Here is a 14,806-nt window from a genome sequence, read left to right on the forward strand (position 1 = left end):
CCATCAAATACGACTTATCACGATCTCGGACTTGGAATGACAACAAAATGGCTGGCGAGGAAAAGTTTCAAATATGACAAGATCCGTTCTTCGCTTTTCGATTGGGATATCAAGACCCTTTTATCAAGGATCGACCAGTAGGATCTGCTGGATACAGGATGAAACACTTATTCATTTCCCGTAACACTTCAAGAAACATACAAATCACTTTCAGATAAAGTTTTACTTGTGCTTAATAACCACTCTTCACATACTCATATTAACGCACTAGACTTTTGCAAGACGAATCGTGTTGTGATGCTATCGTTCCCTTCCCACTATTCACGCAGCAAATTCCAACCGCTTGATCGATCTGTATTTGGCCCATTGAAGAAAGCTGTAAATTCGACCTGTGATGGATGGATGCCAAACTATCCCGGCAGATCAATGTCATTGTACGACATCCAGGGATTTTACCGATTGCTGTGCCTCCTGCTCTTACGCAATCCAACATTCAAGCTAGACTTCGCACAACTGAGATTGTTTCATTTAATCGGCATTTGTTTAGTGACCTCGATTTTGCACCTGCATTTATGACAGACAGATCAAATCCTGTAAATACGAATACAATTGAGGCAGCGAATGAGGATACTCCTATATTCCTTCCATAGAATAACTGACTGCAAATATGCCACCGTGTTCACAAGTCCCCGATAGAAAACAGGAAAATATTATTGCAGATCCCGAGCCTTTAGGCGTTGACAAATCAAACAAAAAATATCGAGGCTTTTGAGTACTTCCCTTTGGTTTTCGCGAGAAGCAGTACGACCTCTACCAAAAGCTCCTCTAAGGAAATTAATAAAACATAATATTTTAGACGAAAATCAGAAAATCCATAATCTACCTAGACATCTGAAAATGAAAAGATAAGAAGAAAACATGAAAATAGATTGAATCGAACCAAAGCAAAGCAAGTTAAAAAAAGATTAAATTGACAGGAAAATACCAAACAATGCTAGAAACAGAAAAAAAAGACAGAAAATGAATCATCAAAAGAAGAGGATGCTAGGTGATCATTGTCAGCATATTCAGAAAGCAGACCAGGGAAAAAATGGATAAGATGCACAAAATCAAAAATGTGGGCGCATGAAGAATGTACAAAAAATAGCAGTGTTTATGTTTGCCACAATTGTGAATCCTAATAAGTTCGTAACCACTTAAGAATTTTTGTTCAAAATATGAATTTTTAGTAAGTCTATAGTTTTTTCTTAAATAGCACTTTAACAATAAATTAGGTTTACTTGAATATTATTAAAAATATATTAGTGATGTTTAACTGTGCCATTACGAGTAGTAAAATATTATTAGATGATTATTAAAACCTATAATTTACTATATTTTGTATTGTTTAAACGCGTTTCAATTGACCCCAGGCCCTGTTTTAACCGAACCTGCCATGGGACCGGTTGAAACAAATTGACGTTACAGATAAAACACAATACAGTGGTCTCAAATAACATTGCCATTGCCCATTAGTAAACAGATATATGGTCTCTAATTTACTAAATTTCGATCATTTAACTAGTCTCGATGCTATGGACAATAAGCATAGGTACAGTCATAGGTACTTTACAATATGAAAAGTAGCCAGAAAAATGTCCACTGTTTTGATTACCTTTTGCATCCAATTTATTTATTTAAAGGGTGGTTTTGCCAATAAAAACCTATCAAAAATATAAAATACTAACTTTATTTTCCACTGGTGACAAAGAGTGTACATTTATTTGGATTCCTTTTACACAATGCACCACATATTTTATATGGCACCTCACTAAAATACTGCCTTACTTTTCTTCAAAAGTAGTGTATAAAAATAACTATTAATTCATCTATAGGAGGAAATAAAATAATATTTACAATAAATAAGAGTTAAAGCCTAACCTATGACATTGAATAAATAAAATAAATTGACAAAATGTTACAAATAAAATGTACATGTTGGTTTTGAATGACAAAAGCATTATATAAAATTTGATTACGTACTATTTAAGTAAAATATAAATCGAACAAAGTGTTGAAAATACGTGAAAATGAGGTATATTCAGTTTAGATTGAATTAAAAAAAAAACACAAAAAGCTGCCCTAATATATTTTATAGTCGTCAATATGATTATTTATATTTTAAGTATAAATTTTAAAAGGCACTTCTTCTCATGCACCTACACTATATACCTTGTGCGAGCGAAACAATATGTTAGAACTTAAAAATCAGATCTACCAAACTACTATAAAAATTGAAGTTTTAAACCAATAAGGCGCAAAACTACTTGTCAAATGTCACTTTTTTTTGACAGACAGACCAATTCATCTGTCAACAGTAAAACATTATTACATAAAATTATATAATCTATCTTACAACAATGTGCGATTTTTAGGCAAGTGGTAAACGCATAGGCATTTTTGTAACTACGTTATAGGCCCAAGTGCAACGATAAATATATATTATTTAAATGGCAGTGAAAGAAATGCGCATATTTTAAAAAAAAATTTTCATTGGTTTTTAAATATTAGTTATTGCTTCGATTAGAAACCGCTTTTCAATTGCGGCGTTATTGACCAATTTCAATTTTTGTTCAAAATTAAAATATCGATGACCGTACGTATTTAACAAAAACAAAAATCCTAAAACGAAAATTAATTAAAATATCAGTCGATAGGCTTTACTTGAGCCATTATTTTTCCTTCCCACAGAGGAAGTATATCACTGTCGTTGCTCACCTCTTCTTGGATTACTTGATTGCCTAGTTCTTCGCAAACCGTTTTGAAGAAATATCTGAAAAGATATGAAATTATTAGCCAAAGTCAATATGTGTTTTGTTATTATGACAATATGGTCGTCAACAAAGCTGAAATTTTATTATGCTACCGTGCTATAAAAAGAGCGTAAGTCCATTTTTTTTTAAATTGAGTTTTTGCATTTTTGAGTTTAAATAATATTGTAACGGGATATTCAAGAGAACACTGACAGTCAAAGCATGCAAAAACATCTAGAAAATTCAATTTACAATAAAATAACCTAAATGCCTAACTTAAAAATCTGGTTTGGGACCCTTAAATAAGATGAACTACTAGAAACTAGATCGTATAGATGAAAGTATTAAACTCCATGTAAGTAGAGCCCTAAATAAACTTGACTAACTAAGCTAAACAGTACAAAAACTATGAGAATAAATAACGTATTTACATTTTCATAACAATATAAAAAAAATATTTGTTTGTAAAAAATCAAATTTTAAAACTAAATAAAAAAAAAAATAAAATGCTATTTCCTCCCTTTTTTCAATATATTAAATTACATTTACATAGAAATAAAAATTACAATTACAGGAACATTAAAATTACATTTAGAGCATAAATTATAAATTGATACGTAACATGTTTCCAAAAACCGCACATGTAATTTAGAAATTAGCGTTTAAGCCTTATTTATAGCGTCTATTTTTAGAAAATAAAAGTGAAAAAAATGGTTGATTTAGACAAAAAAACTTTAACAGTTTGCACAATAATGTGTTTTACAGAATCAGGTATTACATATTATTATTTCATACTTTTTAAGCCAATCAAAGATTAAAGAATTATTGGCTTCAATAATATTGTTGTAGATATTGGTGATGCTTATGACTATGATTTACCTGCTTTTTGCTGTTACAACTTCCGTGTTATTGTCACACATAAAATATTAACATGTCATCACTTTATAACAATGATTCGGATTAAGAATATCCAGGCGTCAAATACGTAACTTTACTAAGTTATTACATTGTTACTAGGTTATTTATCAGATCGGAGAGGAAAATAAAATTACGGAATAGATTAAATTAAAAAAACTAATGCCTGTGTGGGGTATTGATTTTGACAACTTTGCTTAAAAATTTGTCAGGGCCCGTAAATTCCTTTGCGAGACTATTTCTTTGCGCCTTATTTCAAAGCTTTCTGTAGCTACTGACCCTGACCTATGATTTTTTTGCTACATTCACGGGTTATTCCTAATACATGTCAAAATAATCGCGATGTAGGATGTATTTTACATTTACTGGTTTTTGCATTTCTACCAATCTTATGGTGAAAGTAATCAATAGAGAAGATTTCAGATTTTAACACTATATGTTACTCACCAAAGAAAATCATTTCCTCTATGCGATTTAATAATAAAAAATAAATATCTGTAAACTGTTCATTCATTCATTCATTTGTAAAAGGTACTGTGTTTTTTTATTTACGAATTTGTTATTACTAAAGTGTAAAAAATATATTTTTTATTGTAAGTACTTTTTATGTACCAAAGCTACTGGTATTAGTCGTTGTCTTTAATAAATATTGTAATAATATTTTAATAACATATTTTTTGAGTAATATTTTTTTACAAATTCTTACATCTTTGATACACACCTCGTACGTTAATATTTTCTCGACTTCTGGTTTTCTTGTTACTGAGATGATGATGTTTTGGATATACATCGTTAGGAAAAATTATTAATATGATACAGTAAATATAAATATTCCGATTGTGAATTTATCAAACATAGTTACTTTTTTCCCCAAAATAATGATCTTAACCAAATGTGAAAATTAACCTCACTGGTGTCAAACTTTGTAATAAAATAATGACGTGTACTATAACAATAACAAGTACTATTAATTTAAAAACGAAAATTATCATAGGTGGTAAAATAAAAAAAGGATAGAGTTTTACATATACCTAATATATACATTTAGCTCAAATGTTTATTTTGTTTTGGAAATTGTATCTTGACAAGCGCTAATTAAATTTATTTATTTAACAATATGCCTTCTATCTAAAAGTATAAAGGTGTTACTTGTTTAATAAGATTTGCTAATTTATTTCTTGTTTGTCGTATCTTAATCATAAAACAAGACCAACTAAAATAATGGGTTTAAGAAAAAATATTAATTTTAACAGTCAATAAAACCGATTTAAAATTTTAAAGGCAAAGATCTTTAAACCCAATAAAATTACATCATACACGTGAAACATTAAAAACAGCATTTAAGAATTCAACCTTTCAAGAGGACGGAAACCGCAAACTGAAGCATGGTTATGATAAATTTCACGATTCGCACTTGCTATAGATGTAATTGAATCATTGAAGATTTAAAGCCTAAACATCTTGTTCTTAACCATACAAAATAATAAATAATTACAAAACCGAAAATGAAAGCACCATATTAATACTAAATTATTTAATCTATAAGTAATCTGAATTTCAATTAGATTTTTTACCAGTGATTGTCATCCTTGATAAAGGCATTATCAATTGATTAAAATTTCTATAAATATTTGTATATTTATAATAAAATTCACTTTCACGCAAGATATAAATACGCATATTTATAAGATGAAGGGCCTCGTAGTATTTTTGTTATTTGTCTCGTCAGGCTTTTCATTTCCAGGTAAATATGGCATATATTTTTAATAAAATTTCTCATAAATAATTATACAGGGTGTTCCGTTGATTATGTTACAAGCTTCTAGGGTAGATAGAAAACGTAAAAAAAAGAAAAGTTCATATGAACATCGGTCAGGAAGCTAGAGCTCTTTGAAGATAACCTTTAAAAACTAGTTTTTGTTTTATAGCTTCGGAACTACTTTAGCTATCGCAACCAATTTTGTAACATAAATTATTGTTAGTAAGTTTATCCTTTTGAACCTACTAAACAAAAATAATTTTAACCAGGGGCCTGGAAACCAGGGGGATATTTGGTAAATTTAACCCAATTTCTCTAAGACTTCAAATTCTGCCCATTTAGGTATTAGATTATGATGCTCCTATGCCTTCATAATCGGTTGCGGTCAAAATTGGATGCAATAGCTAAAGTAGTTCTAAAGCTATAAAACGAAAACTATAAAACTATAGTTTTTTACAAACGTAAAGATTATCTTCATAGAGCTCTAGCTCCCTGAGGAAGCATTTCCGAACCCATGCTCGTATAAACTTTTCATTTTTTTTAAGTTTTCTACCCTAGAAGTTTGTAACATGATCATAGGAACACCCTGTATAGAGGCAAGTAATATTTATTATGGTATATTTCAGATTTGTATAATTCTGAACCTTATTTTCAATTACTGGAGTGGCAAAATACACAGTTAAACTACGATGAGGTCTCCACCAAATATACCCTAAAAGTAGACAAGCAACGTTTGTGGATGTATGTCTATACCAGACAAGATTTAGCCGGCACCCGAATAAGTCTGGATGAAGCCCATAACATAACCCACGTAAGCAGTTTTAATACTTCAAAACCGACATATATTTATACACATGGCTGGACTACCAAATACACCAGTAATGACGGAGTGCAAATAAGGGAGGCAATTTTAAACACCAGTGAGGTTAATGTGTTGCTTTACGATTGGGATTATTGTGCTACCAATATTATTTATACCACTGCTTGGGGATGCGTTGAAGGTAATAAAAAAAACATTTATCACATCAAAAGACAACGTTTTGTATGTCAATGTAATTTTTAAATTATTAAATACGCTAAGCGCTTTCGGTCTGTTAGACCATCTTCAGAGCGTCGTCAAAGAGTACACAGAAAAACACACAACATAGGAACGTAAGAAATGGATTGATGCACAAAGGTTTAAAGTAACGGAAAAAAAATGTAAACCTTTGTCCATCAGTCAATTTTTTACGTTCCTATGTGGTGTATTTTTCTGTGTACCCTTCATACTGTATACTCTGTCTACCCTCTGACAAAGCAGCTCTGAAGATGGTCGAACAGATCGAAAGCTTATCGGCTTTGATTATTAAAAAATTACACTGACATACAAAACGTTGTCATATTTCGTCTCGACGGTGTACAACCTGTTCTTCAAGTTAATTTCATTAGCTTTGTCTTTTTAGAAGTAGGAAACTACTTAGGAAGTTTTTTGACTGAGCTATCCGATTCTTACGGTTACTCATTAGAAGATGTAACATTAATAGGTCATAGTCTAGGAGCTCACATTTCGGGATATGCAGGCAAAGCCACTAATGGAACTTTACCGGTGATCGTAGGGCTTGACCCAGCTGGTCCGTTATTTTTTGAGGGTGAGGATGCAAAAACTGCAAGTACACTTTTCTAAAAAATTAGATTCTAGATCAACCTAATCATAGACTAAACGCGACGGACGCCAAATATGTTCAGGTGATTCATACAAGTGCAATTTTGATTGGATTAAACTATAATGTTGGTGTAGCGGATTTTTGGCCTAACGGAGGACACATACAAAATGGTGCGTCTAATTGCGTATATTTCTCGATTGTACCAGAAAAAAAATTAGTAACAGCATATATTCATATAATAAGACAATGAAACTTCAATGCACAATCCCAAAAATCTTAAAAACAATTACATGTAAAATTTTGACTTATTTTGGGGTATCTTCCTCTTTAGGTTGTGAAGCCTACGCCATTGAGTTTGGTAGATGCTCCCACATAAGAGCGTTTATGTACTACGCAGAATCTGTTCTTTTAAATGACTTTCAAGGACAAGTTTGCGATAGCTATGAAGACTTCGCGAAAAATAAATGTAGTAACAATGAAAAAGGTTATATGGGAGGCATTAATGTAGATACTTCGTAAGTAAAGTTTTAAACAATATTAATCTTATTTGCGCCACAAAAATTTTGATAACCGATGATACTCATATTTACTTCAGTGATTAGCTACAACATTTGTTGGATTTAGATCGATTACAAAAACAGACTTACTTATATCGACGTGAATGCTTGTTTATTATTTTTACTTCAAAGCTGTCTGCTATTTACATCTACTTCATATATGAGAGTAAAAAATAAAAACTAAACTTTGCATGTTGGTAGTTTGTAAATATGACTGTAAAACTTCCTTCTCTTAAGAGTTTTGAGGATGATCTCGTAGAAACTGAAAATAGTTTTATAATCGCCTAACACATATATTATTAAAATCGACCTAAATCCATCAAATTTACATTAGTACTGCATGCACACAGTACAAGTCTAGTCTACCTAATCTATAAGAGTATGCTGAACATGATTTTGATAATTATTTTTTAATCAGAGCAGGCAACAAAAAGTTATAAACAATTTAATTGTTTAAATGCAAATAACTCGAAAAGTTTTGGTGGTATCAAAAACATTTGTTATAAAAAAATGTTGCTCGTGAAATTTGCCAAAAAAAGGTCGTCAGGTATATATCGAAATTAGCAACAAATTTTAAGTTACAAGTGCTTGAATGAAATAAATAAAAACTAATTGCCTAATGGCTATTTCTATAGTGTATGTGTGTAATGAATGATCTTATGTGATATAATTCTATTTTTACTATTTTAATTAATTCTCACTTAGTAGAACAGTTATTTTCAATGGTAATCGCATTATAAGAACTGAATTAGTTGCATATGTAATTTAAAAAATTCTTTAGAATAGCTGCATATCTGCTCAACTTTGCATCGCTGTAAACATTTATTCGCGAAGTTTTTCATTCGAATTGATCCAAGAAAAATAAAATAAGTAATTTTTGCATGCCTCAATTTTTGAAATGTAATAGACCATTCATATTTATCACATATACCACATATACTTCAAAAGAAAATGTTGACCGGTTATTAAATAGAAATTTTTATATATATGTTTTTTTTATTTTTAGGTTAAAAGGAGTATTTTACTTAAAAACCAACTCTCAATCTCCATATGGACAAGGAGATCTATAGTATAATTTGTCTCTTTAAATGGATTATTATTTAGTCGAACATATCCCATATAATCTGTAAAACCCTATATTTTCAGATTTTCTTCTCAATCAAACATATTTAAAATTACATAATAAATAGTATATTTGTCTTATGTTTAAATCCTGTACTTTGCTGTTTTTACTTAATTTGTTTTAAGTGTTTTTAGACTAAGATATATATTTAAGAAAGGAAGTTTTTAAAAGATTAACATTTATGTATTGTATAAAATAAATTATTTATTAAAATAATATATTATATATATCTTTTATGGTAAAAAATATTCAAAAGCATGTATTTTAATAATAACAAAATTATTAACCCTTGAAAGATAAGAAGGTGGCGAAATTACCTAGTCATGATGCAGTCTACTGATTATTGTTTTTTAAGTATGCTTATTATTAATCTTGAAGTATCCTTGTAGTTGAACAAAGGTACTCGATAAAGTTATTTCAATTTGATTTTGTATTTTTTACTAACTATTTTTCAAAATATGAAGACAATAACTTTGTTATTTGTTTCGGCGGTTTTCTCACTTTCAGGTAAATACAATTTCTTTTTTCTATGGCTTTTATAAAAAAAAATAAACTTTTTTTTAATGTAAATTTTAGATTCGTCTGATCCTTATTTTCAAATAGTGCAGCTAGAAAACCAGATAAATTATGATGAGCTATACACGAAAAATACCCTAAAAGTAGACAAGGATCGATTGTCGTTATACGTCTATACCCCGCAAGATCTAATGGGTTCTCAAATAACCCTTGCAGACGCCCAGAACATCACCAACGTGAGCAGTTTTGATATTTCAAGACCAACTTATATTTATACACATGGCTGGACCACCATGTTTAATAGTATCGATGGAAGAGAAATAAGAGAGGCGATTTTAAGCACTAGCGACTCTAACGTACTAATTTACAATTGGGATTATTGTGCTGATAATATACTTTATACGACTGCTTGGGGATGCGTTGAAGGTGAGAAGGCAATAGGTTAGACCGCATTTTTCATTATGGTAATTTTAGGAGTGGGAACTTACTTAGGAATTTTTTTGACTGAACTCTCTGCTTCTTATGGTTATTCTTTAGACAATGTGACTGTAATAGGTCACAGTCTAGGAGCTCACGTTTCGGGTTTTGCAGGCAAAGCTACTAATGGTACTGTGGGAGTGATTGTAGGGCTTGACCCAGCTGGTCCATTATTCTTTAAAAGTAAGAAAGCTGAGAATTGCAGTTTTCACTTTGTCAGCTGATAACTTTTAGATCTACCTAATCACAGATTAAGCAGAACAGACGCTAAATATGTTCATGTGATACATACAAGTCGTATTGTGTTTGGGGTAAATTATAATGTTGGGATAGCGGATTTTTGGGCAAATGGAGGACGAATACAAAATGGTGGGTCTGTTTATACAAATTCATATATTATTTCATTGTTTTAGGTGATAAACAAAAACAAAATTTTTTTTTATAAATATTCTAGGCACAGTATTGCCAACAATTAGATTTTTGGAAAGCTTTAACAGAAACATATTAAAGTTAAGATAAAAATTTAAAGTTACTCCTCCGTCATACTACAAACATCTTTATTCTCCGAAGCGAATAGTAGACGTAAAAAAGAAATTCAAATGTCTAAAGCGATGGCTATTGTGATCGGCTATCGCTTTTCCCAATTTTTTTGAAGATTTTTTATATTTTATTTAGAAATAAACGAATATTTAAAAAATAACAAAGAAAAATAAAATGTACGAACAGCCATTAAAGTTTTATATACAGAGTTCCTTTGATCACTACTACTTGTAATAACAGAGTGTGCAGCATAAAATTTTCAAAAAAAAAACAACACAATTTGCTCATTCACCACAAAACACTGAAATAAAAATTGAGAAAACGAAACTTGACTCGACTGGCAAATGCGACAACGCCTAACTATTCTATTATTCGTGGAATAACTATAGCAAATATTTATAAAAATCAAACTATTAATAAAAACATTTCTTGTCACGAACCATTATATGCAGGGTGCGAATCAGATATCCTACAAATTGGCACTTGTTCCCACAATAGAGCGTTCATGTACTACGCAGAATCTATACTTTATAACAACTTTCAAGGGCAAATTTGCGAGAGCTATGATAAGTTCGTGAACGACAATTGCACTACAAATCCAAAAGGTTATATGGGAGGACTTAATATTGACACATCGTAAGTGTTTTTTTTAATCTTTGAAATAATACAAATAATTTGTAGGGTATATCGTTAACTACTAATTAATAAAACAAAAAATTTTTAGGTTAGAAGGAGTATTTTACCTGAAAACTAACTCCGAGTCTCCATATGGCCAAGGTGACCTATAGGGGCTATAGTATCTTCTTATCTAATAGTTGGTTCGTTGTTTTATTGCACAGTTTGTATTAAATAACTTATTAAATATCGAATAATTAAAGAAACTTTTTAATAAACCAGTTCTAATATTCTCATATAATATAAACTTCTAATATAATATCTTCGGAAGAAGATTAAACCTAAACTAAAGCTATTTATAAGTGGCTTTATGTGCTTTTAAGTTTAATTTTAATCTTCTCCAAAGATGCTAACCTCGTTAGCGAAACACGTGTCGAGAGTAAAATGAAGAGTTTTCGTTAGTGGTTACACTGTTTTGTGATTAGATTACAATCACCTTGGTACCATATCTTCATAGTTCTATTAATTTCTCATCACATAATAAAAAATTGGATATAATTGAAAAAGTAGATATAAATTTAAAAAAATAAAGATATTAAAATTAGAAGTTAAAAAATGACAAATTGAATATTATTGACCATAGAATCTGACTTTCTATTATAGTAAAGTTTAATAGGTTTGAAAGAAGTAAAAAGATTAATTTACTGTTATCCAGTTTTCAGTTGATTATTGTTTATATTAACTGCACAATTAGAGCATTTTTTCATCTTATAATCGTTGTTCTATAGTAGCATTTATGTAAAATCTGTATTGTTGTGACAAATTTATAATGAGTTACTTATTTTATTGGGTATTACGTCACTTATAGCAAAAATCATTTTAAAAATTACTCCACACGCTCAAAGAATTGAAAATAAGAAAAAGAAATTTTTTGAGCATGTGAGATAGTAATTTCTAAATTGATTTTTGCTATTAGTGACGTAATACCCAATAAAATAAGTAACTCATTATGAATTCGTCACAACAATACAGATTTTACATAAATGCTACTATAGAACAACGATTATAAGATGAAAAAATTCTCTAATTGTGCAGTTAATATAAACAATAATCAACTGAAAATTGGATAACAGTAAAATAACCCCATTGGGATATAGGCACAACACAGATTTAGAATTGAAAATTAAGAATATTTTTACGAAGGAAAATCATAGAGGACTTAGAGAAGTTAAGGTTCAAATTTAAACATGCCATTCAGACTTTGGTTACCTCCATTTTTTCCAACAAATCTAGATTTTATCCCTTAATTTTCTTAGTAAATTACCTTCTTTTCAATTGAGAAATATATTCGGGGGAGAAACGCTGCCTAGCTCTGTCCCCAGATCGAAGGGAGCGACTACGAGAGCAACTACACTTTATGAAGTTGTTCTTCAACCACTAAGCTCGAACGTGTGACTTTTTACTAGTCTAATACGTAGTGGGTTTTCAAAAGCGCTTATTTCATCAAAAAAGGATTAGTGTCTAAGAGCTAAGAGCCCGACAATTTAATAAGTACTTTTGGGTTATGCTTATGGCATTAGTGTTTAAGAGTTAAGAGTTTAGTAGTTGATTGCTTTAAAATAAACCTTAGTAATCTTCTAGGGATAAATGAAGACTTAAAATTGCAGACATAAATCTAACAATAATAAATTAATGTTGGTAAAAAAAATTCCTCAGGATCTCAGACATTTTCAGGAACTTTTGAGGCTCTGAAGAAGGCCTAATATAGGCCGAATCGTGAACAATTAACAGAAAAAGATTTAAACCGCTCTGATTTTACTTGACTCCACATCCAACTTAACCCTTAACTAAACTGGGTCACTAAAACAAAATTATAATTTAAAAAAATGTTATGTCATATCATAAACAAAATGAACCATATTTATTTCTCATTTCCTGTGAGATATATTTATAAATCTTTGGAGCAGTATGGCTAAGGCTACATTAGCAATTAGTTTTTTTAGTATTATAACATTTGTCTTGGGTACTTTTCTAGTATATTTACTATTGGTAATAGTCCGAAAATCACAATTTTTACTTAAATACCATACTTTAGTCTTCTGTAAACATTTTATAGGACTGTACAACCCCAAGTAGTGATTCTGTAGAAAACATTTGCGGCTTATTTCAGAATGTTTTTAATACATATTCATAAATATTGGGTTAGGCATCGGTTTACAAGCTGAACTGTATGCAATTATTTAAAATTGACTCTATCAGTGCCAAATACACAGAAAAAAGGGATTTTTTGGGCATAAACTGTCTTAGCTGGTGAAAGTTATAAATTAGTTTACAAAGCCTTGTTGTAAGATGTTCTACATGGTAATGTCACACTACTTTCTTATCGAGAATTATTTCTAAAAATTATTTAACTCAATATTAAGTAGTTTACATCGAACAAAAATTTAAGTATTTTACAAAATCTCAACATTTGATAATAGGCACTATCCCTTGTGGCATATCATACTCTAAAGTTTTAGAAGAATCATTTGTTTTTAAAAGACTTAAACTTTTTCACCGAAACCAATAGCTTCCAGTTTTCTCAGAAGAATATGATGTGTTCCACTTTCAAATTCCTTTCCTATATAAAGAAATAGCACCATACATTTTCTATAAACCGATTTTTTAAGAAAATTCTGCTCTGCTATAAGTATTTAGTCTAACCAATTTTGATATCTGTTAATCAAGGCTCATATACCTCTCGATCCGCCATTGATTTGCTCAGATTTAAAAATTATATTTATGAGATGCTTAATTTATGGAGCAATGGTTTTAGTCATCTAAGATAATAGATCTTATATGAAACTCGCAGAAATGTTATCTTTGAGGGGGTCAGAAGCCAAGGGGTCCAAGTTACATTTTTTCAGAAATCGATCTTAGTGTAAAAACTGAATGGTGAAACATTATTTTATATCATGGCAAAGAGAACTAAGTGTGTTTCAATACTAGTGCTGCTCTTTATGAACTGTTGAGAAAATCAGCAGGTTCAGTCGCACGTATTGTTAATTGGCATAGGGAACTAAGTGCGCTTGAACCCCTTTGCCACTCAAGCATCAGTCATTTAGTAGATTACGCGCGAAGTGGAAGAGGTTGCAAGTTTTTACAGTTTTTAAGTTGTTTTGAAGTTTTTTTTAAAATCAAAATGGTTACTTCTGATGAACACCAAAATGGTAAGTTCTCAAAGTGCTATATAATTTGTTGAAATTGTTTTCCTTGACGTTATTTTTTTTTAAATTTTAGATCTGTTTAGTGATAATTCCGATGTTGATATGGACTACGTCCCAAATCAAAATAGTTCACAGTCTTCTTCAGATTCAGAGCTTAGCATAGCAGCAAGAGAACCTCAAGCACGTACCAGAAACGAACATGAAAAATAGCACAGTGGAAGCGATCCGAAGCAAAACTAAAGCGTAACTCTGGCCAAAGGTACATTGGACGGCGGGGTGAAGTTCATGAAGCAAAATTATTTAAACCGTACAATCACATTTGTAGATACAAATGTAATGAAGTGCGCATATCTATATTTTCAGATTTCTGGGATCTCGGAAAGAAACAAAATGGTTGCGACTTGCAAACTTCATTCATTGTTTCATGTGTTTCTAAGCATATTCCTAAACGACCCAATCGACTTGCAGTTTCTCAAAAAAACGCCAGCACAATAATAACGTAATAGACATAAAGAAACAGGAATCGCCTATACAGATCAAAGAGGTCATCATACTCCTGGAAATAAACTAAGCGAGGACACTATCAATTTAGTGAAAGAGCATATAAATTCCTTTCCTAAGTTTTTTAGCCATTATACAAGAAAGGATAACCCAAACCGTAAA

The 14,806-nt window shown here is 30.6% G+C and overlaps 3 protein-coding genes across 6 annotated transcripts in view; 2 read left to right on the forward strand and 1 right to left on the reverse strand.

Annotated features, from left to right (window-relative positions):
- Positions 1–1,713: 1,713 nt before the first annotated feature.
- Positions 1,714–14,806, reverse strand: part of LOC126740317 (axin) — a 68,761-nt gene continuing 55,668 nt past the window's right edge. For all 4 annotated transcript variants that reach the window (XM_050446284.1, XM_050446285.1, XM_050446282.1 and 1 more), the window contains one exon: positions 1,714–2,812. In XM_050446284.1, the coding sequence (XP_050302241.1) occupies positions 2,686–2,812 (127 nt within the window). In that variant the 3' untranslated portion in view covers positions 1,714–2,685. The remainder of the gene's footprint in view (positions 2,813–14,806) is intronic.
- Positions 5,323–9,005, forward strand: LOC126740318 (phospholipase A1-like). Its single transcript, XM_050446286.1, has 6 exons — positions 5,323–5,451; positions 6,093–6,467; positions 6,909–7,094; positions 7,145–7,279; positions 7,441–7,624; positions 8,673–9,005. The coding sequence occupies exons 1-6, from the start codon at positions 5,397–5,399 to the stop codon at positions 8,734–8,736; spliced, it is 999 nt and encodes a 332-aa protein (XP_050302243.1). The 5' UTR covers positions 5,323–5,396; the 3' UTR covers positions 8,737–9,005.
- Positions 9,172–11,218, forward strand: LOC126740319 (phospholipase A1-like). The gene is made up of 6 exons (XM_050446287.1): positions 9,172–9,296; positions 9,366–9,731; positions 9,780–9,965; positions 10,017–10,151; positions 10,775–10,958; positions 11,047–11,218. The coding sequence occupies exons 1-6, from the start codon at positions 9,248–9,250 to the stop codon at positions 11,108–11,110; spliced, it is 984 nt and encodes a 327-aa protein (XP_050302244.1). The 5' UTR covers positions 9,172–9,247; the 3' UTR covers positions 11,111–11,218.

Source organism: Anthonomus grandis, chromosome 9, assembly GCF_022605725.1.
Source record: "Anthonomus grandis grandis chromosome 9, icAntGran1.3, whole genome shotgun sequence".
Lineage (NCBI taxonomy): Eukaryota > Metazoa > Arthropoda > Insecta > Coleoptera > Curculionidae > Anthonomus > Anthonomus grandis.

Bases quoted from the DNA above. Each gene is read 5' to 3' on its own strand.
- LOC126740318 (XM_050446286.1), top strand. From the start codon at position 5,397: ATGAAGGGCCTCGTAGTATTTTTGTTATTTGTCTCGTCAGGCTTTTCA. The intron at 7,095-7,144 runs GTGAGGATGCAA...ATTAGATTCTAG, and splicing joins TGGTCCGTTATTTTTTGAGG to ATCAACCTAATCATAGACTA. The intron at 7,625-8,672 runs GTAAGTAAAGTT...TTTTATTTTTAG, and splicing joins GGCATTAATGTAGATACTTC to GTTAAAAGGAGTATTTTACT.
- LOC126740319 (XM_050446287.1), top strand. From the start codon at position 9,248: ATGAAGACAATAACTTTGTTATTTGTTTCGGCGGTTTTCTCACTTTCA. The intron at 9,297-9,365 runs GTAAATACAATT...TGTAAATTTTAG, and splicing joins GGCGGTTTTCTCACTTTCAG to ATTCGTCTGATCCTTATTTT. The intron at 9,966-10,016 runs GTAAGAAAGCTG...GATAACTTTTAG, and splicing joins TGGTCCATTATTCTTTAAAA to ATCTACCTAATCACAGATTA.